At 45.4% G+C, this 24,197-nt stretch overlaps 1 protein-coding gene, 1 long non-coding RNA gene and 1 pseudogene across 4 annotated transcripts in view; 1 reads left to right on the top strand and 2 right to left on the bottom strand.

The window, feature by feature from the left end:
- Positions 1–24,197, top strand: part of Armc9 (armadillo repeat containing 9) — a 133,360-nt gene that overhangs the window by 65,212 nt on the left and 43,951 nt on the right. For both annotated transcript variants that reach the window (XM_027942001.2, XM_071619549.1), the window contains exons 18-19: positions 7,034–7,124; positions 11,007–11,062. In XM_027942001.2, the coding sequence (XP_027797802.2) occupies positions 7,034–7,124; positions 11,007–11,062 (147 nt within the window). The remainder of the gene's footprint in view (positions 1–7,033; positions 7,125–11,006; positions 11,063–24,197) is intronic.
- Positions 1,853–2,331, bottom strand: LOC114097727 (ubiquitin-ribosomal protein eS31 fusion protein-like; annotated as a pseudogene).
- On the bottom strand, positions 22,250–23,611 carry LOC114097922 (uncharacterized). Of its 2 annotated transcripts, none has more exons than XR_011709154.1 (2): positions 23,366–23,611; positions 22,250–22,696 (listed from the first exon to the last, which is right to left on the bottom strand). It is a non-coding gene; the product is annotated as an uncharacterized lncRNA (long non-coding RNA). The 2 variants fall into 2 exon arrangements; XR_003583637.2 differs by having other exon boundaries at positions 23,421–23,611.

Genomic DNA, 24,197 nt, shown 5'->3' with positions numbered 1-24,197 from the left:
TGCTGGTCAGCGTCTCAGCTGTGCACCTGCCTTCACCTTAGCTGCGAGGGATGCTGGGAATGCTAAGCACTAGAGGAACAAGACAAGAAAAACGCTATCCACAACCTCCCCACAGTACCCTCTGCTCATGCAGTGCTAGGGAAGGGGAGACAGAACTGATGTCCTTGGGCCCTGCTGGTGTTTGAGCTGAGGGTCACACAGTCCTTCTGCAAAGCAGCTGCGCACCACAGGTGAGACCCACTGCAGTGCCCATCTCGGGCTCGTTCATTTCCCTGCGGTTGTTGATGCAGAGAGGAACTCAGTGCAGGGTGATGCTCATTTTAACATTTTTACAATGTTGAAAACCTGGAAGTAACATAATTTTTACCATAATTGCTGATGAAATTGTGGTTCTTTTGTTCACAATGTTAATAACTTTAGAAGATGATAATTAGGAAAAGCAGGATGAGGCAGAATGAAAATTTTATTACATCATGAGGAATTAAGGCAGAACATGTCATTATAAGAATTCTGTTTTGGCCACTGGGTAAAACCTTTGTGTGCTTATGGAAAATGACAGCACATGCATAAAATTATATTAGTACCAAGTACAATTAGTACCAAGCTGGAGTACTTGTCACCATGTGCCCTTCCCTGGGATCAGAGCCCCTGTGAGCATTCTCCAGAGCTGGGGCAGACCAGATGTGGTGCTAGGTAGGAAGGCTGTAGAATCTCTGGAAGACCAGGGAACTGGGCGTGGGGGCACCCAGCCTGAAGGAATGCTCTTGTGCTCCATGGGCTGCCCACAGCTCATGCCTACTATGCCAGGAACCCTCCTCCATTCTCCCCAGAGGTCTGGGTGCCACTGCTGTCCACTCTTCCAAAAGATGTGTGTTCCCTCCTGCCCACTTTCTCACATTGCCTGCTTCCAATTCAGAAGCTTCACCTGGGTACATTTTTGGCAGCATCTAGGCTGGGTGCCAGTACCCTCGCTGCAAAGGAAGCTGGGGTGCCAGTCATTGGCTGATACCCTGCCCAAGTAATTGAGCCCTTGCTGCCCAAGTGTCAGGCAGCCCTATTTATCAGAGCTCTTCTCCCGCTCCACAACTCAGCCAGCTTAAAGGGGACTCATTTGCCTCCCCCCTCCTTTTTTTTTTTCCTCCTTTTGGTGACATGGTAAGACCAGTCAAATTGTATTTGGTACTAATATAATAAGCATAAGTGTGGAGAAGCTGTTTAAAAGTTGCTTCTCAACTAGGCACACATCAATAATCCCAGCTACTTGGAAGGCAGGAGGATCACAAGTTCCAGGTCAGTCTGGGCAACTTAGCAAGACCCTGTCTCAACATAAAAAATTACAAGGGCTGGGGTGTAGCTAGTCCTACAGTACTCTCCAGCTACGATCATAGCAGTTGTGCGCCGCAGGGGGCCACCTAGCTTCCTAGCTACATTCCATGGTGCCCTTAGGGAAAGGCCTTTCAAAATTAGTGTAGAAATTTGACTGAGATGATTAGTTGGTAGAACATCCTTGCAATATGGCTGCACACGCGTGCACACACACACACACACACACACACACACACACACACATATATATATATATATATATATATATATATATAATCCTCAAAAACATTCATATTCTTTGCCCAGTAATTCTTCTGGAGCTCACGTACACCATGACCAGATAGTATATACTGAAATATTCACTGCAGCGTTATTGATTGTAGTAGAAACCAGGGAACAACCTAAATGGCAACACTCGGGGAAACGAGTTGGGGAAGGAATAAGAACAGGCAGGGAGGTGAGGTGTCCCCTGGGCACGCCCAGCCAGAGCTGTGTTCTGTCTTTTTGTTGTTGTTGTTGTCACACATTATTGGTCCTCTAGTTAGTTGAATTAATCAGTCAGACAACAGTTGCCACAATAATGTCTGTCAAAGTGGCTCGCCATAAAATCTCCAGTGCCACATTCATCTGAAGGGCACTCCCGGCAAAGGTGAATAACTGTGCCATTTTCGTCCCCCTTACAGTATTTCAGGAAAGCCAACTTAATGTTCTTTCTCTTGTGTTTGTTCTTCCTGGGAGTGGGGTAAGCCCTCTTAGCACCACCAGCCTCAGCACTAGATGAAAGGTGGACTCCTTTTGAATGTTGTAGTCAGACCAAGTATGTCCTTCTTCCTGTGCTGACAAGCTAAGGTCAGGTTTTGCTGATCAGGAGGAATTCCTCCCTCATCCTGGATCTTGGCCTTTACATATTCTATGGTATCCATCAACCTTGAGTGGGATAGTCTTCCCTGAAAGGGTCTTTATGAAATCTGCGTCCTGACTATGGCTCCAGCTCACATGGCACATCTGGTTGTCTTTGGGCACCGTGGGAATTACTGTAGCACCAAACACATGGAATTGTGAGAATCAAAAGAACTAATGCTCACATACTATGCCTGCCACTTAGTGAGCATTGAGAGGTGATCTTAGCTGCTATTATTATTATAGCTGCTAAAACTTTGTTTATGAGCTTTATATTGACACAAGAAAATAGTAAGTTAAATTTAAAAATAACAAACAGCATTGTAACCAGTATGATCTCAATTGTGTAAAACAATAGCCATAAAAGAAGAAATACTTCAGAATGTTCAGTTTTATCTCTATGCAGAGAAATATTTTATTTATTTATTTATTTTTAGTATTGGGGCTAGCCCCAGGGACACTTTACTGCTAAGTTACACCCCTTTTTTTTCTTTATTGTATTCATTTATTTATAGCATTTTGGTTATACCTAGTAACATTGGGGTTGCGTTTACTCCAAGAAATGGTGCGTGAATGGCCTTTGATTTCAGCTCACGCTCCCCACTCTTCCCTCCTTCCTCCCTCCCGCTTCTCCCTCCTCTATTCTACTGATCTTCCGTTTGCTCTTCTGATTTATTTATTTTTGGTTGGTTCTTTCTACTTATACATAAAGGTGAAATTTCCTGTGGCATATGTATATACATAGCACATCTCCTCCTTTCCCATCCTTCCTTTCTCCCTCTTAAGCTCCTTCTTTTCCACTGATCTTGCCTGTGTCTTTATGATATCTGACCCTCTCCTTTCTTTCCTTTATTTTACTCTAACTTCCACATATGAGAAAAAACATTTGACTTTTTTGGGGGGGTGGGATATTGGGGATTGAACTCAGGGGCACTCCATCACTGAGCTACATCCCCAGTAAATTTTGTATTTATTTAGCGGCAGGGTCTAACTGAGTTGCTTAGGGCCTTGCTTTTGCTGAGGCTGGCTTTGAACTCACAATCCTCCTATCTCAGTCTCCCTAGCCGCTGGGATTACAGGTGTGTGCCCGGTAACATGTGACCTTTGATTTTCTGAAGTTGGCTTATTTCACTTAGCATGATGTTCTCCATTTCCATCCATTTACCAGCTAATGTCATAAAGTCATTATTCACCAGAGCTCATTTGGAGGTTCTAGCAGGGGAGTGCAGCTACTCTTGACTGAAGAACAGTGCTCCTTTATCAGGGAAGGTTGTCTGAGTGCACAGCTTGTGGGGGAGGAAGGGGACACCCGCCTAGCCAGTGGGATCAGCCGAATCAACCCTGGCAATCAATGGAGTGACAGATGTTGCAGCCAGATTGCCCTCACATCCATAAAGTCATTGTGGCTGAGTAAAAGTACATTTTTTTCTTAACCCATTCATCTATTGATAGGCATCTGGGTCCCAGCCCTTTTTTATTTTTTATTTTGAAGCATGTTCTTGCTAAGTTGCTGAAGTTGGCCTTGAATTTAATGATCCTCCTGTCTCGGCCTCCCAAGTCACTTGAATTCCATCATGTACACTGGCTGTTTATTTTATGTAGCTTATAAGTTTTATTGGAAAACCTGAATGACTTTCAGAATTAGAGGAAAATGTTTTTATTCACCTAAAATAGATATTTGAGTTTCCAAGAGGGAAGTTTCTCTTGAAGACCTTTAGTGGTAGATTAGACTATTTGGGCTGGAACAAAATAGAATGTGGTATAGAGCTGAACTGCTGAGCATAAGGGAGAGTGGGATCGTTTGGAGAGCTGTGTGGTGCTCAGTACACGCTGTCTACCTCTGTGCAAGGTGCTTTAGCCCACTCAGTCCTCAAAGCCCCTAAAGGAGTGGCTGTGGCTGTGTCCCCATTGATGTAAGAGGTAGATTTCTGGGCCTGGAGCCACACAGCTAGTGTAGGGGCCAACTGCATGTTTGTTTTGAGAACTTTCCACACCTCAGGCTGCAGTGCTTCTTTAGAAATAAGAACTAATTTAATCTTTTTCTTCCCCCCGCCCCCCAGTGCTAGGGATCAAGCCCAGGTTCTCACACATGCTGGGCAAGCGCTCTTTCTATACCAATTTCTTTCTAGACTCCTATCCCTAATCTCATCTTTAATGAAAAATCTAGATGTGATAAATGTTTTCCTTCCTTAAATTCTATAATACAAACACTGTCTTCTGTGTTATTTCATATTGAGCATCTCTAATCCAAAAATCTAGAATCTTAAATATTCCAAACTCTAAAACTTTTGGAGCATAGACATGAAATACAGGTAGAACATTCTACATCATAAAACTTTGTTTCACACACAGAATTATTTAAAATACTGTGTGAAGTCATCTTGATGGCATGTGTATGAGATACTGACAAAGCATAAATGAGCTCATTATGTGCATGCAGATGTTCCCAAAGCCAAAACCCTGAAGCCACAGGCATTCCAGATAAGGGCCTCTCCACTGTTTCCTGCAATGATCCTAACCTTGACCTTCTGGTTGCTTCCATTCAGCCTGCAATTCCATTTCACACGTGGCTGATATTCTCCTTTCCATCTGACCTGAGTGTTTGTATTAGGCCAGGATTATCTTCAAAATGAGTTATTACTTTCAGGGTCAAATACTGTTATTTTTATGACTTCTCATTTCTATAATTCAGATTAAACATTACCTAATATATGTGGTTTTAAAAAATAAGTACAATTTCTGACTGGACTCTTTCCTATTAAGAAAGCATCCCTAGGTGATCCTCCTCTTTACACAGGAATTTATTGTTTGTTTTCCAAGTAACAACTGAGTTAGAGCCATATGAAAGAGAAAGAGTGAAAATAAAAAGATCTATAAAGATAAGAGCAGATACTCACTTGTAAAAGTAACATCTGGGAAGAAAAGGTAGAAGCGAGCCTGAATGGATTCTTTGTCCCATTCCTGGGGCACAGGTTGAGGACTTTCCATTCCCAAGCTGCTTGTGCTTAATTCTGCTCTTGGGCATGTCGGGCTGATGGAGCTGTCGCTCCTACAGTGGCCCTTCCCTGGGAAGTGGGGACAGACGGTAAGGGTGAGGCCCGTTGATAAGACTGAGACAGCAAAGTCAGCTCTCCTGACAGCCAAGGTCCACGCCAGATGTTGGTGTTGTCCCTTTGTAAGACAAACGCAGGTATTTGGCTGGCCGCACAGGAGCTGGACAGTGCTGCCCAGTCCTCTTTGAAACACCCTGTCCTTGATTCCAGAGACCCCTTCAAGGCCTTCTCCCGTTGTAGACTGTTTTCTCAGGGTCTCTGTGAGCTTACCCGTCTGTCTTCCAATGAAATGTCATTGTTCTCTCAGCTCTGTCCCAATCCTCTGCTCTCCTCACTCTGCTGTTATCCCCTTGACTTAGCTACCGGGTCTTTCACCCCAGCCACTAGCCCTCCAGACACAGCCAGGCAGCCTCTCCTGTCTAGTGGACGTAGGTGCCAGCCACAGCACGAGATGCCATCGTTTGGGTGTGACTGGCAAACAGTGGATGCTCAGGCCTTCCTCGTTCGGCTCAGTGCATCCTGACACATGTATACATCTACATAACTAATACCCCGTTACATACGTGGTCTTTTTTAAGACCACGTATGTAACGGGGTATTAGTTATGTAGATGTATACATGTGTATTAGTTATGTTTTATAATTGAAGAAACAGGCTGAGTGAAGTTGAGTAATTTGAGTAAGGTCACACAGTTAATCCACGTAGGAGCTAGGATTACCATCCAAATGATAATCTTGATTTAACCTTTCTGTAAAGCAGTTCTCTTCATTGGGTCATGAGAGTTTAACCTCTTCTGCTCTTGACACTTCTCTGATTCCAAACTGGCCTACCTAAAAAGGGAACATATCAGCTCATGTAACCAAGAAGTCCAGGATAAGCTTCAAGCATGGTTTGTCAGGGTTTGCATGGCATCAGATCCATCTCTCTACCACCTCTGCACTCTGCTTCTTCTGTTTTGGGTTCATCATTAGATATGCTTTCCCGTCTTGGTGGCAAGAAAGCCTCAACAGCTCCAGCTGTGTGCTTAACTCCCGTCCTTCAGAGAAAGAGGAAGGAGAGGAATTAGACACCATGTTCAAGTCAACTCACCTCTGGGTTTCCCTGTGATTGTGCTAGCCAATGTGAAAATTCCAGTGTCAAATATATTACAATAGGGGCTAGGGTCACAGCTCAGTGGTAGAGCGCTTGCCTAGCACATGTGACGCCCTGGGTTCAATTCTCAGCACCGCATAGAATAAAATAAAGATATCATGTCCATCTACAGCTAAAAATATATTTTTTTAAAATTACAATAACATAATGACATAGTGTAGTAACTATAATTCTTATGATAGAAAAAGAATGAAGGCTGTTTAAAGAGTTTCTGTTTGTTCATTTACTTCTCTAAACAAATGTTCCACTTTTTGAAGGCCCTATTTGGCCCTAAAATCCAGAAGGCATTGAATAAATAGAGGAAAACACAGGAAAGAAATCACCTCTCAACAAATTGCCAAAACTCGAGGCAGTACTATGCAGGGAAATTTTACAATTGTTTTTAAGCTAAATACATTATAATGTTATTTTGAAGTCAGTCAGTCAACCAAGAAGAAAATCTCACTGTGACTTATAAAAGGAACAAAAAGAATATTTAGTAGTAAGCAGAGGATTTTTATTGTACGTATCTTCTTCCCCCCAAAAAAAGAGAAATTCTTTTTTGGATGAGATGAAACTGCCCTACTGAAAACACTAAAGCATTGTGTGCATTGTGCTTCTAGGGGATGGAAGACATCCTGCGCTGCTTCATCAAAGAAGGCAATGCTGAGATGATCCGCCAGATAGAGTTCATCATCAAGCAGCTCAATTCCGGTCAGTTTAATGCAAGAACCTACGCCTCGCTTTTGAACTGTTTGCATGTGTCAGAAGGATCTTGGGCTCTCTCAGTGAGGCTTGGGGTTCCTTGGAAGTCATTGGCCTTTAGGGAAGTGGGGAGGCCCAGGTGAACTCACAGTAGTCAAGGCCAGAGTGTCCAAAGATTAACAGTCTCTTATCATACTTTAGGGCCTGTAGTCAACAAAAAGAAGTTAAAAGCAATTTCAGAAACCCTTCCCTAACCTTGTAAGTTCTCTTTATGGGCCTCTCCCTTTCCCCTCTTAAGTTCTACCCCCAAAGGGTGACTTCCCCAGGTCCTGGGGTCAGATAGTGCAGTACACGCCTCCCTTGGTGATCCATTCACTCCAGGTGATGTATGATTTTCATCTAGAAGCAAGGTCCCCTTTCTGTTGAGCTGCTTCTATTACCACAGCCACATGTCCCATAATAAGCAGGAGAGGAAGGCCAGGGGAGCCTTGGATGGGGTGGGGGAGGAGCTCTTGGCTCTTGGTGTGGACTCTTCAACAGAGGCCCTTGGTGCTGCCAGCATTGGGGCAGTTTGTCCCCTCTGACTCTCCGCGTGCCCTTCCCTGACACCTAGCAGTGCAAGTAAACATGAGCAAAAGGTAAGCCAGGGTCTCCCTTCTCCTCACAAGTCACTGCTTGACCAGAGCCAAGCTCCAGGGAAACGCCAGAAGCCCACAGGTGCCGTGTCTCTGCTCCCTGTTCAAGCCTCACAGCACCTGGGCAGATTTGCTGCACCCACACCAGTTAAATTAGAATCCCCACAGGAGAGAGAGGGCATCGAGGGACAGGTGGTACCCGGGCAGCCAAGAGGAGCCTGCTGCCAGGCGAGAAGAAGCCACAGGAGTGAGTGGCCAGGGAGCTATGGGTTTCCTGGCCATCCCGTTTGTCCTCCTCTTTGGTTCTTATGGAGCAAGTATAACTCATCCCAAGTTCAGGCGGGCAGAGAATAGAGCTTCATTTTCTCCAGGGACTTCAGTTCTGACTCCGAGCCCAGGCTGGTGCGATGAAACAGATATAATGTGAACGAGCCTGCCCGAGTCTCGGCTAAGGTTGCTTCCTGCCTTCTCTGGGTGGGCTGCCACTGAGGTGGGTAGTTGTTGCCCGTCTGCTTCTTGGTCATTAGTGGCGCCAAGTCCTCCCTCTCAGGCCAGGGGTTCTCTGCAACTTCAAGGTCACATTTGGGTTGGAATCTTCTTAAGGCTGCCTGTGTTTGAGTCGTTGAGACAAATGCACATCCATCTTCTTGCCAGTCTTCCTGGAAGCCAAGAAGCAGGATGCAGGCTCCATTTGCTCCCTGGCATAAGAGTCAACTTTCCCTTATGTAAAACTGCCCTGGCTCAACATGCCAGGCTGCCATGAGGGAGGAGACAGTTCACATCTTTGTAAGGAACCACTCTGGCAAGAAGTTGTCGTGGACAGAACTACAGCTGGATAGCCCTGGAGATTCTGGAAGGCTTGGGAAATACCTACCCAAAAGTTCAGCAAGTTCCTGTTCAAATAAGGGACCTAAAACATTTCTTTCTTCATCTAAAGTATCCAAGTTGTTCTTTATGGAGGCAGAACCCAGAGATAACTACCCAGGAGTCTGCTAGTTTGAAACTAGATTCAAAAGCACACACTCACACCTTATGACACGTGCCACCAGCAGCCAGTCAAGACAATAATGGAACTAGAGAACTTCTGCTCAGTGTTTCTACTCACATGGAAACTAACAGAGTGTGGATTGGGGCCACCTTCCTAGTTTAAGATATGTGAAGGACTGGCGGTGTGTCCCAGCGGTAGAGTGCTTGCCTGGCATGCAGAGGCCCTGAGTTCAATCCCCAGCACTGCAAGGAAAAACCACAACCACCATGAAATGACATTACCATTATCTTTATTTAGAGACTTCCTTGTTTTATTTTAGTAAACTTAAAAGCACAGGAGTGGGTTTTCATACATTCGAGCCCGTAGCTATCAGCCCACCAGTGCTATTTTTCCAGTGAAGTTTTAAGATCTTCAAGTACAAAGTTGTGGGTATATTTTAGAGTATCTAAGAGCCTAACCCCATAGGTGGGAAGAGACTAGTCTGGTGAAGCCTAAAAGAAAATTCCAGCTTGGTGACAATGACAAGCAGAGCTATAGCCAACAGCAGTAAGGAGGTTTATCCCTGGCTTGGGCCCAGACCACAGTTCCAGCCCTCTGCAAGGGAGCTGGCAGACTATAGCCAGTCAGGGCAGAGAAACAGCGGTGCTAGCCTGGTCCACGGGCAGGAGAAAGTAGAGCGGTACTGGGGAGGGCAGCGTGGCTGTGCACCAACTCAGGAGTGAGTGGTGGAGGAGCCCAGACCCAGGTCTTCTAGTACATGGGACCAGCCCTGTTCTGGGTGGTGGGAAGAGTCTGAGCCAATAGATGAAGAGATTGTGGGTTAGGGAAGAGAGGCTGGGCCAAGAAGGAGAGCAGGGAGTGTGCTGGACTACTTGACTTTTCCACAGAGAACCTGAGGGGTTTGTAATTGGTGACCATAGGAAGCACCGCCATTTTGAAAGGCATTTCCTGCAGATGGAATGGAATATGCTGTGTCTGAGAAGGGAAGAGAAGTTAGATAATTAAATTCAGCCAAAATGCAGAATGACTTAACAGCTTTATGTCTGCAGAGTAGCTTTCTGAACTCACTGGCATTCTGTGACAGTGGTGTGGCTTGGGATGGGTGTAGAGACATGCAAACCTCATCAAGGTGGGGACAGATTTGGTGTCCTGCTGGCCACAGACCAGTGAGGTCAGCGGAGACCTCACTTTGAGTAAGTGAGACTGTCAGGATGTTGGTGACGCCCTCCTAGGCCGTGGCTTGGTGTTTGATTAATGTAGGTGCCTCTGTCAGGCCCCGTGCTAAGGCCACCTCTAAGTATGGCCTTTGACGCCTTCTTTCTCCTTCCTTCTTTTTGACTTCCTTTCTTTTCTCAGGCTTTCTTTACTTTCACCAAACCAGTGCTAACAAGGAGGGTGCAGCAGGAGCGCAGGGAGGGGGAAGTCAGGTGCTCCATCCCCAGATACTCACGACCCAGTAGAGTAGGGACAAGGGACACCTGCAGTCAATAGCCGTCCATTCATTAGGAGGCAGGGTCATCCACAGGGTGAGTGCTGGCAGGAGTTCCAGGTGAAACGCAGATCATGTTCAGGGAGGGAGAGATGATGGGCTCAGTGAGGGCACCAGGGAAGGCATCATGGAGGAGGGAACCTGCATCTATGTAATGCCTGCTGGTACCTGGGCCAGATGCTTCACCTAAGAAGGAGGTGGTAGGATCCCCATTTTACATATGGTAAAATGGTCCATTCTTTCTCTGGCTCAGTTACGCTATGAATCCAGGCTTGTTTGTGAACGCTAAAGATGTAGCAGTGAGCCTCTGGGAACCCTCCCTGCCACAGCCACCACCCCACCTGTACACAGAAGTAGATGCGGTTTCTACTTCCCCTCTGTGCCTCCACCTCTCGCTGTAAGGGGGTTGTGAGGATTCAGTGTCGGGGTGCCCGCTGCCATGTCTGGTGGTAAATGTTAGTTTACTTCCCTTCCCTGAAGGTCCCTCAAATTATGTGCTGGTTGGGATTTTCCTCATGCTACTCTAAATATGTTCTGGTAAAAATGGAGAGATTTATTTAAAATCTCTGAGGACAATGTCAAAACGTGTCTGAAATGATTACGATGAGAAATGGTTGAGCCCAGCACTCCTTCTCTTGATGGTGCTCACTGGTCTCTGTGGCGCCTGAAGGATTGTGTTGGCCAAGTCGCCCACTGTTTGTGGCTATTCACTGATATTTTTTCTTATATATATATATATATATATATTTTTTTTTTTTTTTTTTTTTTTTCCTCTATAGAAGAGCTGCTTGATGGCGTTCTTGAGTCTGATGATGATGAAGATGATGATGATGAAGTAAGTTGGAAACTCTTTTCACCATGTAGAAAACTCATACCAAACTATCCTGGTCTTCCTTGCCTTGAACAGTTGCTCAGAACTGAAGTTTCCACTTCTGCCCTGTTGTCCTCAGTCCTGTGGGGTGGCTGAGGTCCAGTGGGGTGGCTCACATAGAGTCCTACATGGCTGCCTCCGAGGTGTCTCTCCAGTGCCAGCTGTCACTCAGTGGTCCGGTCAGGCTGGGTTCCACCAGGGAAGAAGTGAGCCCTTCTGGTCCTCTCTGGGCTCAGTGGTCTCAGAACGGGGCTTGTGCACTCTGCGGAAGCACACAGCAAGCCCGGCCCCGGCTGGGAAAGGAAGTAGACTCTACCTTGCGATGGAGGGGGCAGCAGGAGGGCCCCGGGGTGGCAGCACAAGTGGCTGTGTTTGCAGGCCCTACACACCTGCAGAGAGCGGAGATGCAGACTGCACGTCCTTTGGATCTCATGGAAGCTCTTTACCACAAGCCTCCACCCATCTCCCTGGCTGGGCAGCTGGGCACAGAGGCTCATGGTGAGAAGCTCTGGGCTGAGCTGTCCTGGGTTGGGTTCAGAGCCAGCAGAATCAACAACCCCACTCAGTTATTTTCATTCTTTGGGAGTGGATTTTCTCACTGTGGAAAACCCTCCTCCTAATGCACAGAAGCTAATGTGCGCAGCCTGTGAGGTGTTGGAAGGACCACTCCCCGGAGCTGTCTGGATCCTCAGATGACAGGCTAGGCCTTGTTTTCCCTTCGGAGACCCAGAAAGAGCTGACTCATTGTCCTCCTGGTTGTGGTGTGGATATGTGACTTGCTTTCCTTCGATGAATCCTGGAAGGTTCTTCTGTTGTGGGGGAGTATTCACTATAAATATGGATGTGGGAAAATGTATTTGTTGGAAGTTGAGGTCTGTCAGTTTAAAACGTGGGTGACAGTCAAAGTTTTGTTCATGATGGCATCAGTTGTGTGCAATAGTTACATAGGAGCCCCCACAAGGAGGGTGAGATCCACCCAGCGACTCACAGGCGCCTCCCGCATGCCATCTCCATCCTGGACTGCAGGTGGCACCAGTGGGCACTCCTGCTCACTCCTCCTGCCCGGTGGCACAGGCTCTGAACCCGACCTGCAGAGGGGACCTGGCCATCATCCCCTCCTAAGGAGAGACCAGCCCGAGGTCACACAGAATGCAAATGGCGGTCGAATCTGATTTAGAACAGGGGTCACGGACTTTCTTTGTAAAGGGGAGGATAGGAAGCCTCTCAGGCTTGGCAGGCCACTCGTGCAGGTTTCAGTCTCTGGTCCTGCCTCTGTAACACAGTAGCTGTCAGGGGAACATGGCTGTGTTCCCACAGAACTGTTTGTGGATACTAAAACTAGAATGTCATAATTTTCATGTCATTACTTTTTTTTCCAAATATTGAAAATATAAAGATCATTCTTAGCCGCAGACTATAAAAAAAACAGGCTTCTGTACCTGAGGACCACTGTGGCCACCCCTCAAGGTAGACCTGGCTGGCCATCTCGCCCAGGCCACTGCTAACCGAAGCAAGACACTGCCTTGTGCCTGGCTGTCAGCGCTCTTCAGTTAATGTTTTAATGACTGGATTCAGTAGCTCTTTGTCATTGTGTCCGGAGGTCGCCCCCAGGTCTGCTTTCCCCTCTTTCCGTGTCATCCTTTTTGGCTTTTCTGTTTGCTCTGGGTTTTATTGTCATATTGATCCTTTGGTTTTGTATTGTACGGGAAATTTCGTTGGAACAACTTTTCTGGTTAGTGATGGGAATTCAGTTTTGTGGAAATTTCCCTGTGAAACCAACTATAATCTACTCTACACAATCAGATATCAAGGTCTTCCTTCAGTTCTCTGGACTTGCTGCTACTCTGCATGTATTTTCATTTTAAGAGGTTAATGTTTGGGCTGGGGCTATAGCTCAGTGGTAGAGCACCTGCCTCACTTGTGTCAGGCACTGGGTTTGATTCCTCAGCACCACATAAAAATAAATAAATAAAGATATTATGTCCATCTACAATAAAAAAAATATTTTTTTAAAAAAAGAGGTTAATGTTTGAAAACATTTGTTGTGATAAGTAGAATTTTCGGAAGATTCCTAGAAGAGGTATAGTTGGGAAGACTCAAGAAAGGTTCTGTTGTTTCCAACTCAGGTTCAGCAGATGGTAGGTTGTGTCTCACAAAGGATCCTCACAGTGCACTGTAGAGGGTCAGCAAAGTAGCCGATCAGTAGGGGCTGGGTTTTATTCAGCTTTTACCAGGGCAGGCAATACTTTTATAACCGTCTATTGGAAATGGAGGGGAAAAAATAAATGCTTAAACAGATATTTAGGCTAAAGGAAAATCTTCAAGAACCATTTAAGCAGTAGTACTGTTGTCACCTCTCAAGGTGACAACGATGAAGGAGACATCAGAATTAGTGTCAGGACATTAGAGTCACACTTCATTTTGCTTACCAATGCAAAATATGTTTTTAATGTAATATCTAGACCTGAAACCGAGATAAAAAAATGTTTTCAGTTAGCTGCTTAGTGATGTGGCTTTCCGGGGAAGCCAGAGGCCAGGGTCAGTTATGCTCCCTTTGCCTCACATTGAGCTGAAATCTGTGCATCTGCACATCCACCATGACTGGTCCTGCTCCACTGGAAACTCTCAAGAGGACCCCAGTGCACAATCTAGGTTTTCTTTCTAATTTCCAAAACTGTAATGACTTTAATGTGTTAAAACTCACTGATGTCTGAGTATAGACTCGTTTGTATACAAAAGTTTAAAAATCATTGAGCTAGAAACGTATCTCCTGTTTTTATAGATCATCTGGGATATAATATGAAATGAAAAAGGAAATCCTAAAACAATGTGAACAGTAAGAAAAAGCAAACATATAAACCCGCAAACCTGTGAGTTATAGATGTGCTATGCATCTGTGTAGCAGAAAGGTGTGGAAAGTTACACCCTCTTTGTTAGCATAGGAACTGCGGGGGGTACAGGGAATGAGGAAATGTGCGAGAGGCTTGGAAAGAGGCCAACAGGGCCCTGGGCTGCAGATTTGTCAAGCGAGAGAAGTGAAAACAGGATGCTCGATGTGGTGGCGTGGAGGTCAAGGGCTGTGCTTTTCTGTGGATTGATGGGCATAGGCCACACTGGAGTGAACTGCGGAGCAGGTGGGAAGTGAGAATACGGTGCTAATAAGTATGTACTGCTCTTCCCACAGCATGGCTACCTGCTGGACGGGAGAACAGGTAGCTAAATGAGCATTTTGGTTTGGTTTGGTTTGACTTGAGATGGGAGAGACCTAAGCAGGTCAGACACTGCCAGGAGGCTCCAGACAGGAGGAGAAAAGGTGGCCTTTCAAGGACAGCTATTTTCATTATTTTCTAAGATGCTTCATAAACTCTCTTGATCCACAAGGCCCCAGACCTATATAAACCTCCAGAGAAATAAAATCATCATTAGATGACCTTGAAAATATACACAAGAGAAGGGACAGTGACAACTGTTGAAGGGGTCAAAAGCACCTTGTGTAGCACTGTGAAGGAATGTGTGAGGTAAGGTACTTTATTTTTACAGTGAACATGTGCATTGTTACCAGGGGGCAGGCGGTAGATTCACAGGCTCAGGAGCCTGGTTCCAGGGTTCTCACCCCCAAATGACTCAGGTTTTCTTATGGCATGTTAAGGTGAGGTTCCTCGTGTCTGGCCCACCGGTGGCTCTAAGTGGAGGTGGAAGGACTTTCTGTGCAATTTGAGAAGACCTATTTTAAGATAAATATTCTCCCCTCTTAAAAGAACAGCTTTCAGTGCCAGGTAAGGTCAGCCATGGACATTTACTTGCTGGATCCATATAAGTGACAGTCATATGATCAGAAATTTCCTATGTAAAAACTTGTCAAATCCAGAAGTCATTATCTGTTGAACAAATATTTAAGGGCCTTGAAATAAGAGTGTTCTAGGAAAAGACAAGGGAGAGATGCATTAAAAATCTATAGGATTTAGAAGCTGGGGTTTCCATATCTCCGAGAGTTTCTGGTCTCCGTAGATGAGCCCACAATGATCCAAGTGAGCAGCTCCACCAGTGTGGCCTCACCGCGTGGTAGGCACGTTCTCGCACCTGACCTGAGTTCCCTCCTCTGCTCCTCCAGCAGCCCTGGGCTAGGTCCTGTCATCGTTTACCCTCACAGACGAGGAGAGGCAGAAAGCAGGTCGTTGGCTGAGTTTAGGAAGCTGGGTAAGTAAGTGGTGGAGCTGGGTCCACCCGGGTGTCTGAGGGAGTAGACAGGCCCCTGGCCTCCACCCTCGCTGGCCTCTTGCTAGACACATAGGCACAAGTGGCTGTCGGTTTTCTGTGGAGCTAGAGGCAAGTTTAAATGCCATGATGCTTGCTATCTTAGTGAGAGGAAGCCATTTTTCTTAAATAAACACTCCTCAGGTCTTTACAAGCCTTCATGGATTTCCAGAGAAACTTGAAACTGAAATTTCAAAATTAACTAAAAAAAAGTTGATTTTGACAGTTTCACTAGTGTTCTCACTGCTTTTATGGAAGAGCAGATTCTTGGAAGTTCAGAATTCTTCCTGCAGTCTTCCTGTCTGCACTTTCTTTTTCTTTTCTTTTTTTTTTTTTAATTTGTTTTAATTAGTTATACATGACAGTACAATGACTTTGATATACCATACATTTGAATCAGATGGGATATAATTTCTCATTTTTCTGAGCGTACAGGTTGCAGAATCATATTATTCATGCACTGTCTGTGCTTTCAATAGCATTTTTTTTTTTTTGGTACCTGGAATTGAATCCAAGGGCACTACCACTGAGCTACATCAATAGCCATTTTTTATTTTTTGAGACAGGGTCTCACTAAGTTGCTTAGGGCCTTGCTAAGTTGCCGAGGCTGGCCTTAAATTTGCAATCCTTCTGCCTCAGCCTCTTGAGCTGCTAGGATTATAGGCCTGCTCCACCACACGTGGCTCAATAGCACTTCTACCTATGCATGAGTTTGTATTACTTTTTATTGGACATTTGGAAAATATTGTTTTATCAAATTTAGTAGTTCTTCCAAATGTTGACACATTTCATTAGCTTGCATTAAAAAAATGCATTAATTAATATCATTGCTATTCCCATCAAAAAAGTCTGTATGGTTTGGGAAGCTATTAAGCTCTCAATGACAGATACAAGTTATTCAAAATTCTCATTTTCTCTTGAAAGTTCAAATTTTACTATTGCTAACAAATACTATTAGTTGTTTCCTTGACAGGACAGGCTTACTGCATCCTTTTTTGAGAAACTGGCAGACACATACCCAAGTCTGAATAATCAGAGTCTATCAGTTGTTCTTTCAAGTAAAAATGGTGTTCCCTTAAAAAAAAAAAAAGGCATATTCAACTTGGGACTCAAGTAATGTCACAAATGTTTTTCCTCAAGATAACCATCTTGCTGTAGTAAAGCACTTCTATTTTGTACTTCTATTTTGTTACACAGAATATTAAAAAGATGGGCCATAAGGTTAGAGATTTAATAAAATTAATTCACCTGTTTCATCAAGAACATTCTTAAATGAATCTCTGTCCTATCCTATGTGTATCTACTGCCTCTGTTCGTGCTACCAAGGGCTTCACCCATCACTGCTTTTGTGTTTTCTGTGCAAATGTCAGCAGTGTAATTGTTCTAGGATAAACCATGAAAGTCAATAAAGGTACCCAACATTTTAAAGATTTTGCTGTCAAGTATTTACATAAAAGATCTTTGGTAATTAGTCACTGTTGAGCCTAAATCAAAAGCAATAGCAAGTCTAGGCATAATTCTGCAGATGAGGTGTTGATTCAGCATGTATGTTTGCCATTTGGCTGTTGTTTCACTGAAGAGTGTCACTGCTGTGATATCCTTTGCTAACTTTCCATCCAGCAGGCTTCATCAAGGTCAGCCATACAAGGCAACCAAGTAGTTTCTCTAACCAAATCTATGATATCTTACCTGCAAGGTCCTTAAATTTAAATCTCTGTGGGGATGAATAATTTAGATTTACAGAAAAAGTAGTACAGCTGGTTGTAGTGGTGCACACCTGTAATCATAATGACTCAGAAGGTTGAGGCAGGAGGATCACAAGTTCAAAGCCAGCCTCAGCAACTTAGTGAGGCCCAAATCAACTTAGCAAGACCTTGTCTCAAAATAAAAAATAAAAATGGGCTGGAGATGTGGCTCAGTGGTAAAGCACCCCTGGGTTAAATCCTTAGTATAAAAAAAGAAAAGGAAAAGTAGTAACAGAGAATTCCTGTACATCTATCATGCAGTTCAGGGGCTTTTAAACTTCTAGTTTGAAAGATTATAACAAGTTTTCAATTTTTGACTTTTAAAGAACTCATCAAATCTGGTTTAAATATTCAAATCCTTTTTTGTTAAACTCTGAATAATTTTTCACAAAATTACACTCCAACTTAATTGATATTATAGTAATCAAATGTGTTCTGTTGCATAAATTATAATAAGGTAAATTATTGACATCTGTAAAAATCAAAGAAAGATAACTTGCCATATTTTCATTTTTGATTGGCAGTTAAAACTAACTTCTTTTGAATAGATTTCTCCCTTTCATGAGTCAGAGAACTTTCCCACTTCCCTCCCCCACCATACAACTAGCTGGAATTTTGATTGGGACTGTACTAAAGCTATCAATCAATTTGAAGAGAATTGGAACCTTAATGGTGGAGTGCTCCATTCCAAGAACATTGTATGTCTTCATTGTTTTAAGGTCTTTTATACTGTTCTCTAAATCTAATTTAAATACTCAATGCATATGACATGAGTCATTGCCATTTACCTTCTTTCACACATATAGTCATTTGGAGAATTATTAATTTAAATGTGAATTGTAAGAAATTAATTGGTAGAGAATTGGAACTCTTAGGATTTTTTTAAGAAGTCAAGAAATAGAAAAGTGCAGCCATTGGTTGTGTTAGAGTTATAAAGGGATTAGAATAAAACATGGCACAACAGATCCCACAGAGTGAAATCAGAATCTTGTAGGCAGGTGCTGGAAAGTTTATAAGTCTTGAGGGCAAGACATTTAAGTCCAAGAAGGTTAAGCAAGATAGGAATGAGCAAGTGAGACTAAGAAGAGCTTCCCAGAGAAGATGAAGAACTCAGTCAAGGGATGGGGTTGTAGCTCAGTGTTGGAGCGCTCTCCTTGCACGTGTGAAGCACTGGGTTCAATTCTCAGCACCGCATATAGATAAATGAATAAAATAAAGGTCCATCAATGAGTAAAAAATATATATATATTAAAAAAAAAAAAAAAAAAACACCTCAGGCAAGGAGATAATAACAAATGACAAGGAATAGGTACCCAGACAGACAGTCTGGTCAACAAGCCTTAAACAACTGGAGTAGTAACAATGAAGTTTAAGACAGAGCAGGATTTTACAATTTGGGAGTCCCTCCTTCTCTTCTCCCTCAGAGCCATAGGTGGCTTGAATGCAGATATGGAGCCCTAGGGACACTGAGCACCAGGCCCCAGGAGGGAGGGAGGGAGGTCAGGAGATGGGGCATCAGAGTCCTCTAATGGTTCCTCTCTAGAGGAACTGTGCAAACCCGGGTGCCCGTGGTCTTCCTCTCCCCTGCCCTTGTGATCCTTTCACTCTGCCTTAACTTGGCCTGGGACCAGCTTCACTCCATTCATCCTGCTTTGAGGGCATTCTCCAAGGCCTGGTGACAGCCATGTTGAAATGATGTCTGGCTCTTTCTTCCTTTAGGGCGTTTCTGATACCCCATCAGTATCAGAACACCTCCACCCTAGCTTAGCTTGTCAGGAGACATGGCAGCACTAGGGACAGGCTTGGAATGAAAATCATGCCCTCTTGTCAACAAAGCAGCTCTCTGGAGACTTCTTTATCACAGCATTTATGTAAGTCTCATCTCTCCAGGAGAGACAGGCTTTGCCTCTTACAGGGCAGCCAGCGAGTTTGAATCCCTTCTTACCAGTCCTGCCCCCAGTTATTCCCCTTGGCCCCCTGGCACATGCACACATTCTTCTGAGGAAAGGAAGCTGGCCGGGTACAGGAAAGAGGCATGACTGGTGGGTGGGGCTGAGGTTGACCCTGAGGTAGCGTTGGAAGCCCAGAACCAGTGACCATCTCACATGATTGACTGACATAGGAAGCTTAGAGCTTTTTTTTTTTCAAAACTATTTTCCAAAGCATCAAGGTAGAAAGCAGAAAACTGGGTCTTGTTCATTTAAAAATTTGTCAGGCTGGGCACAGTGGCACACACCTGTAATCTCAGCAACTGAGCAGCCTGAGGCAGGAAGAACACAAGTTTGAGGCCAGCCTGGGCAACTTAATGAGACCCTGTCTGAAAATAAAAAATTGAAAAGGGCTGAGGCTGGGGCTCAGGTAGAGCAAAAACAATCCATGCCATTAACTTTCAAGGTAGAACTTAATATGATACTTCATGTGATACTCTTTAGATATACTTTACCAACACACAGCCCCTAGGTGTAAATATTAGTATCCAAAGAAAGGTCAGGCTGAAGTGATAGAACTGAACCCGTGGCTTTTATAATCTCCCTGTTTGTTCGGGCATCACTAATGGATAATCACTATCAAAGCACTTGGCGCAGTGCCTAGGACAATTTAAGCCCTTGGGGCTACTAGCCCTTTTTGTCATCATCAATAGCAGGAGCAGCAGCAGCAGCAGTGTCACTGCTGTCATCAGCTTCCGGCCTGCCACGCTTGATGTGGTGGGGGTCTGGGCACCAGACAGAAGCCCTAGATAATGCTGTGGTCTCCAAGGGGTTTTAGAATCTAGTGTATCAATGGGCAACGTGTGGTTCAGGAAGACCAACAGGCCAGCAGACAGTTGCTGTGCCCAGGCGCTGGTGCACACCATGTCCCGGGGCGGGGGGGCATACACAGGGAAGCTTGGGATCAGTGCAGGGGTAGCAGGAGAGGAGGAAGAGGTGGATGAGAGCCTAAATTGTGGTTTCTGTGGCACAGTGTAGGCAAGGCAGGGTAAACAGGCCTTGAGTTGTCCAGTTTGCATTGTTTTAGTGAGTTCTGTTCTGTAGGGGCTAACCCTAGTTGTCTGGCACCTGGCCTTGGGGTGATTGAGGCAGGTGGTTACTTGCCAGGAATGTAAGAGCCTAATAAAGACTGGGGTGCAAACTCTGGATTGGCTGGTTTCTATTTGAAAAGTGTGCTCAAGGGCAGACTGTTTTCTGTCTCTAGGAACTGGCTAGCCTGAGAGGGGCCGTCACTCCAGGGTCAGCAAGGCCCCAGATATAGCATCATAAAAAGGGGGAAAAGACACAGTAAACATGCGAGACTTCAGCAGCCTGGCCCCCGCCTCTGGACATTCTAGCCTCATCTCCCTCTTCTCCAGATATGGATTCTCCAGAGCTGAAGGAGTTCCAGGGACCTTGTGTGGTCTCCAAGCTCGCCCCCTAAGTTTTCTCACTTCATCCTGCCTGCTGTTACCTTCCACCTGGGTTCCAGAACTGGGACAATTATTGCCACCAGGGCATCTGGTCATGACATTCACATTGGATTCCTTTGTAGTCACCTTAGCCAATAAAGGTCCACATCTTCCAAAAGGAACTTTTATCAAAAACTAAAGACAGGAACTTAGCAAATAAGTGGTGGGGCTAGAGCATGCCAGGCTGAGAACGCACCGGCCGAGAGCCCTGCCTGCCGCCAGCCAAGGGTGAGGCACGGTGCACCAGCTCAGAGAGTGTGACGGGCAAGGGTAGGAGCAGAAAGACTGCAGGGAAGGGAGACCCCAGGATCTGTCTGCCCAGGAGGGAGGGAGCAAACAGCCATGCCTTTGGAAGACTAATCTGGCATGAGAGGTCCAGTTAAGTGGAGACCCGGAAAGCTCAGTGTGACCGCACAGCCAGCGATTTACAAACTGCGCTTGTGTGCAGGCGCTGGCCTGGACCTCCACCCCCTCCTTCCACTTACTCCTCACTCCTCTCCGCCAAGTAAGGCTATTATGAGCCCCATTTTGGGGATGAGAAAAGCAAATTTTAGAGAACCTCAGAAACTTGCCCGAGGCCCCAGGGCAGTCCTTGTTGGGAATGAACTGTAAACCTAGACTGGACAAGCCCTCCATCCCAGCTTCCCTCCCACTGCAGGCTTCAGGAGGGAGTGGGGCTGAGCTTGGCCAGGCAGGGAGTCCCCTGGAGGGGAACCAGTGGGAGTCGGGAACTTAGCAGGGCAGAGCATGTAATTAGGACCCAAAGGCTGGTAACTTTGGAACCACAGTAGCTGGGAAAATGGGATGCCAAATGGGGAACCCTGGCTTGGAGGGTGTAGGGTATAGCTCAGGTGCAGGGTGGAATGGATTTTATACAGAAGGCACCAGAGGAGGAAGAACACGGAATCAGACATTCCTGACCAGCCTCCCCCACTGACCTTGCATTTCACAGGCAGGTACATTGCTGAGGGTGCGGACTCCTTTCCCTTCTGGCACTTTCATTCATAATCTGTGAGACTGGTGGCCACCTGAAGCTGCTTCAGGGCATCTGTCCAAAGAGCCAGCAGCTGAGTAGTCTCTATAGTGACTCTATAGTATAGACCATCGCTCTGCTGATGGTCACTGTGGTGCCAGCTTGCTTGGCATGGGGCAGACCACACTTGTTACCTAATTAGCAGAGAAACGTCTGTCTTATGTCTATAGTACTTGCAAGGCTTTTCCATTATTCAACCAAGTCAGTAAAGAAACCAGTGTTTCCCAATTAAGGCTTTTGCTTTTTTCTGGTACCTTTTCAGCTTCTAAATTCGTTTGTTTCTGTAATGCAGCTCCTGGGTTCCCAGACCATGCCTGGGATGAACTAGCTGCCCAACAGACTGACTCATGGTTGCTGCCCTCATTTCCACTCTGGTTTCTATGGAAATAGACATCAGATGGCTCAAAACAAGGTGAGGGCTTATAGACACCTCATGATTCCTAGGCATTTATAAACCCTATTTGTCCAACATCTGTTTCCATGGAAACAGGTGCAGAAAAGGTCAAACAATGCTCTACAATAAACTTTTTTCCCTCTCTTATCTAATTTTTAAAAAATTATAGTGAGGCATTTTGAGACCTTTTCCTGTTATCATAGGTTTTTTGGGGTGATGGTATATTCTGTGCAGAAAGGTATATTTCTCATTTTTAACTCTTTAAGAAACACTTGGGCACATCATGCACAGTTCTATTTTACGACTTTATTTAATAAATGGTTTGGTCTAATCAAATCGCTGTCACTTGGCATTCCAAGATGAAACACTTAGTGCCTAAGTCTGAGAACATGACAGAGAGGAAAACAGTGTGTGACCTGCTCGTCCCTCCTCCAGCATTCAAGACACCTGTGCCTGAGCTTATTCCCCAGGTCTTCGCTCACATCGCTGGGGCTTGTCGCAAAGGTGCAGGATCTGGTTTGCTCAAATAGAGATTTCCTGTACCTAATTCCAAGTGCCACGTACCTAGTCCATTATATAAAACATGGGAATCCAAACGGCTTTCTGTTAGCAGTGAGCAGCATCTGTGATCCTGCAGAACAGCAGCCATCAGGCGCAGCGTGTGACGGTTAAGATGGGATCTGCTGCCCAGCAGAGTCAGGTGGCTGAGTGAGATCATGAAGGGAAAGTTCACCTGAAATAGAGAAAAACAGAAACAAAATGGAAGGTGTGTGGCTGTGTGGGCAGAGGAGCTGCAGGGAACTAGTTATGCGACTCACTTAGCAGCTGGCATCTAGTACTTTCTGGTGTTTATCTTGATATTATCTTTCATGGCCAAGTCATTGCTTTTAGGCTGTTCAGGCTGCCGTCAGTTGTCCTGTAGGACCTGTAAGTGCCACTAGGACAGGGCTGGTATCAGTTTTGTTCACCAGACGAGCCCATTACCTAGATCAGCAACTGGCACGTGCCAGGTGTTCCCTAGATGACTCTGTGGGGATAGATGCTCCAGATGGGATGTTGCAGGAGTTCTGATGGGTCCTCTCTGCAGAGTCCCCCCAGAGGAATGGAACAAGGCTGGCCCACATACTCCAAGCCCGAGAGAGCACTCACAAGGCACACGCCTGTGTGGCTCAGGTGCCTGCCACCCACCTCCCATTCTGGCCCTGTTTTTGAGAGATGTGTGAATGGGATCATGCAGAGCAGGTGCTCAGGAGCCTGCCTCATTTGGGGGGTGTGTGTTGGTTAGCCTTTGTCAACTGATGACAAATCATGCCAAACATCCCAAATCTTAGTGGCCTCAAACACAACAAATTTTCCTTCCAAGTCTGTGTGTTGCCTGGACAGGTCCTCTGCACTCACTCACGTGACCACAGTTGGATGGACTGGAAGGCTGGCTGGAAGGTTCAAGGTGGCCTCACCAGTGGCTTGGCAGTAGTGCCAGCTGGCTTCTCTGTCCTCTTCCATGTGGCCTCTCTCTTTCTCTGTCCTCCTTGCTGGGTCTCTCTTGGTTCAAGAGGGTGAAGTTAGAACCTCAGACTGGAGGACAAGGCTCTCAAGGGCTCACTTCTGCCACATCCTACTGGTCAAAGTTACAAGGCGAGCCCAGACATCACTAATGCTCTGGAAGAGTAGCAAAGCCACCTTGCAAAAGGGTGTGCTTACGACATGGGAGGAGTTTGTGGCTGTTAGTCTGAGAGAAGTTCATCTGGGAACAAACCATTTCCAGATAGCCTGTGGGTACAAAACAGAGAAGCTTTTTGTGGTCACACACATGTGGCAGGTGCGTGCGCGCGCGCACACACACACACACACACACACATAAATGAGCGTCTTTTTGCATGTGGATACACAGGTAGCTACCCAACACCATTTGTTGAAAAGACTATGTTTTGACCCATTAGATTTCTGTGAAATTGTACTATTGTAAAAAACAAGTTGACCATAAAAATAAACACAGATAATTTGTGGTGGTGGTTCTGAATCATCTTACTCTCCCAAGGCTCATTGGTTTTGTTGGTTTTAGCTAGCAGTTGACTTGCATGTTCTTAATCTGAAGCGTCCATCTGTTCTGTGGTTTGCAGCTAGCTGCTAGCATCTCTGCTGCTTCTTTCCCCCAATCTTTGGAGTCCCCCTGCATAGTTTCACTGCCGATTAGATTGGGCCAAAGATTGTATTCTGATACGTCAAGCCAGTAA

Source organism: Marmota flaviventris, chromosome 11 (genome assembly GCF_047511675.1).
Source record: "Marmota flaviventris isolate mMarFla1 chromosome 11, mMarFla1.hap1, whole genome shotgun sequence".
Classification (NCBI taxonomy): domain Eukaryota; kingdom Metazoa; phylum Chordata; class Mammalia; order Rodentia; family Sciuridae; genus Marmota; species Marmota flaviventris.
Note: the sequence above shows the minus strand (reverse complement) of the source record. Positions and strands in the feature narration are given on the sequence as shown.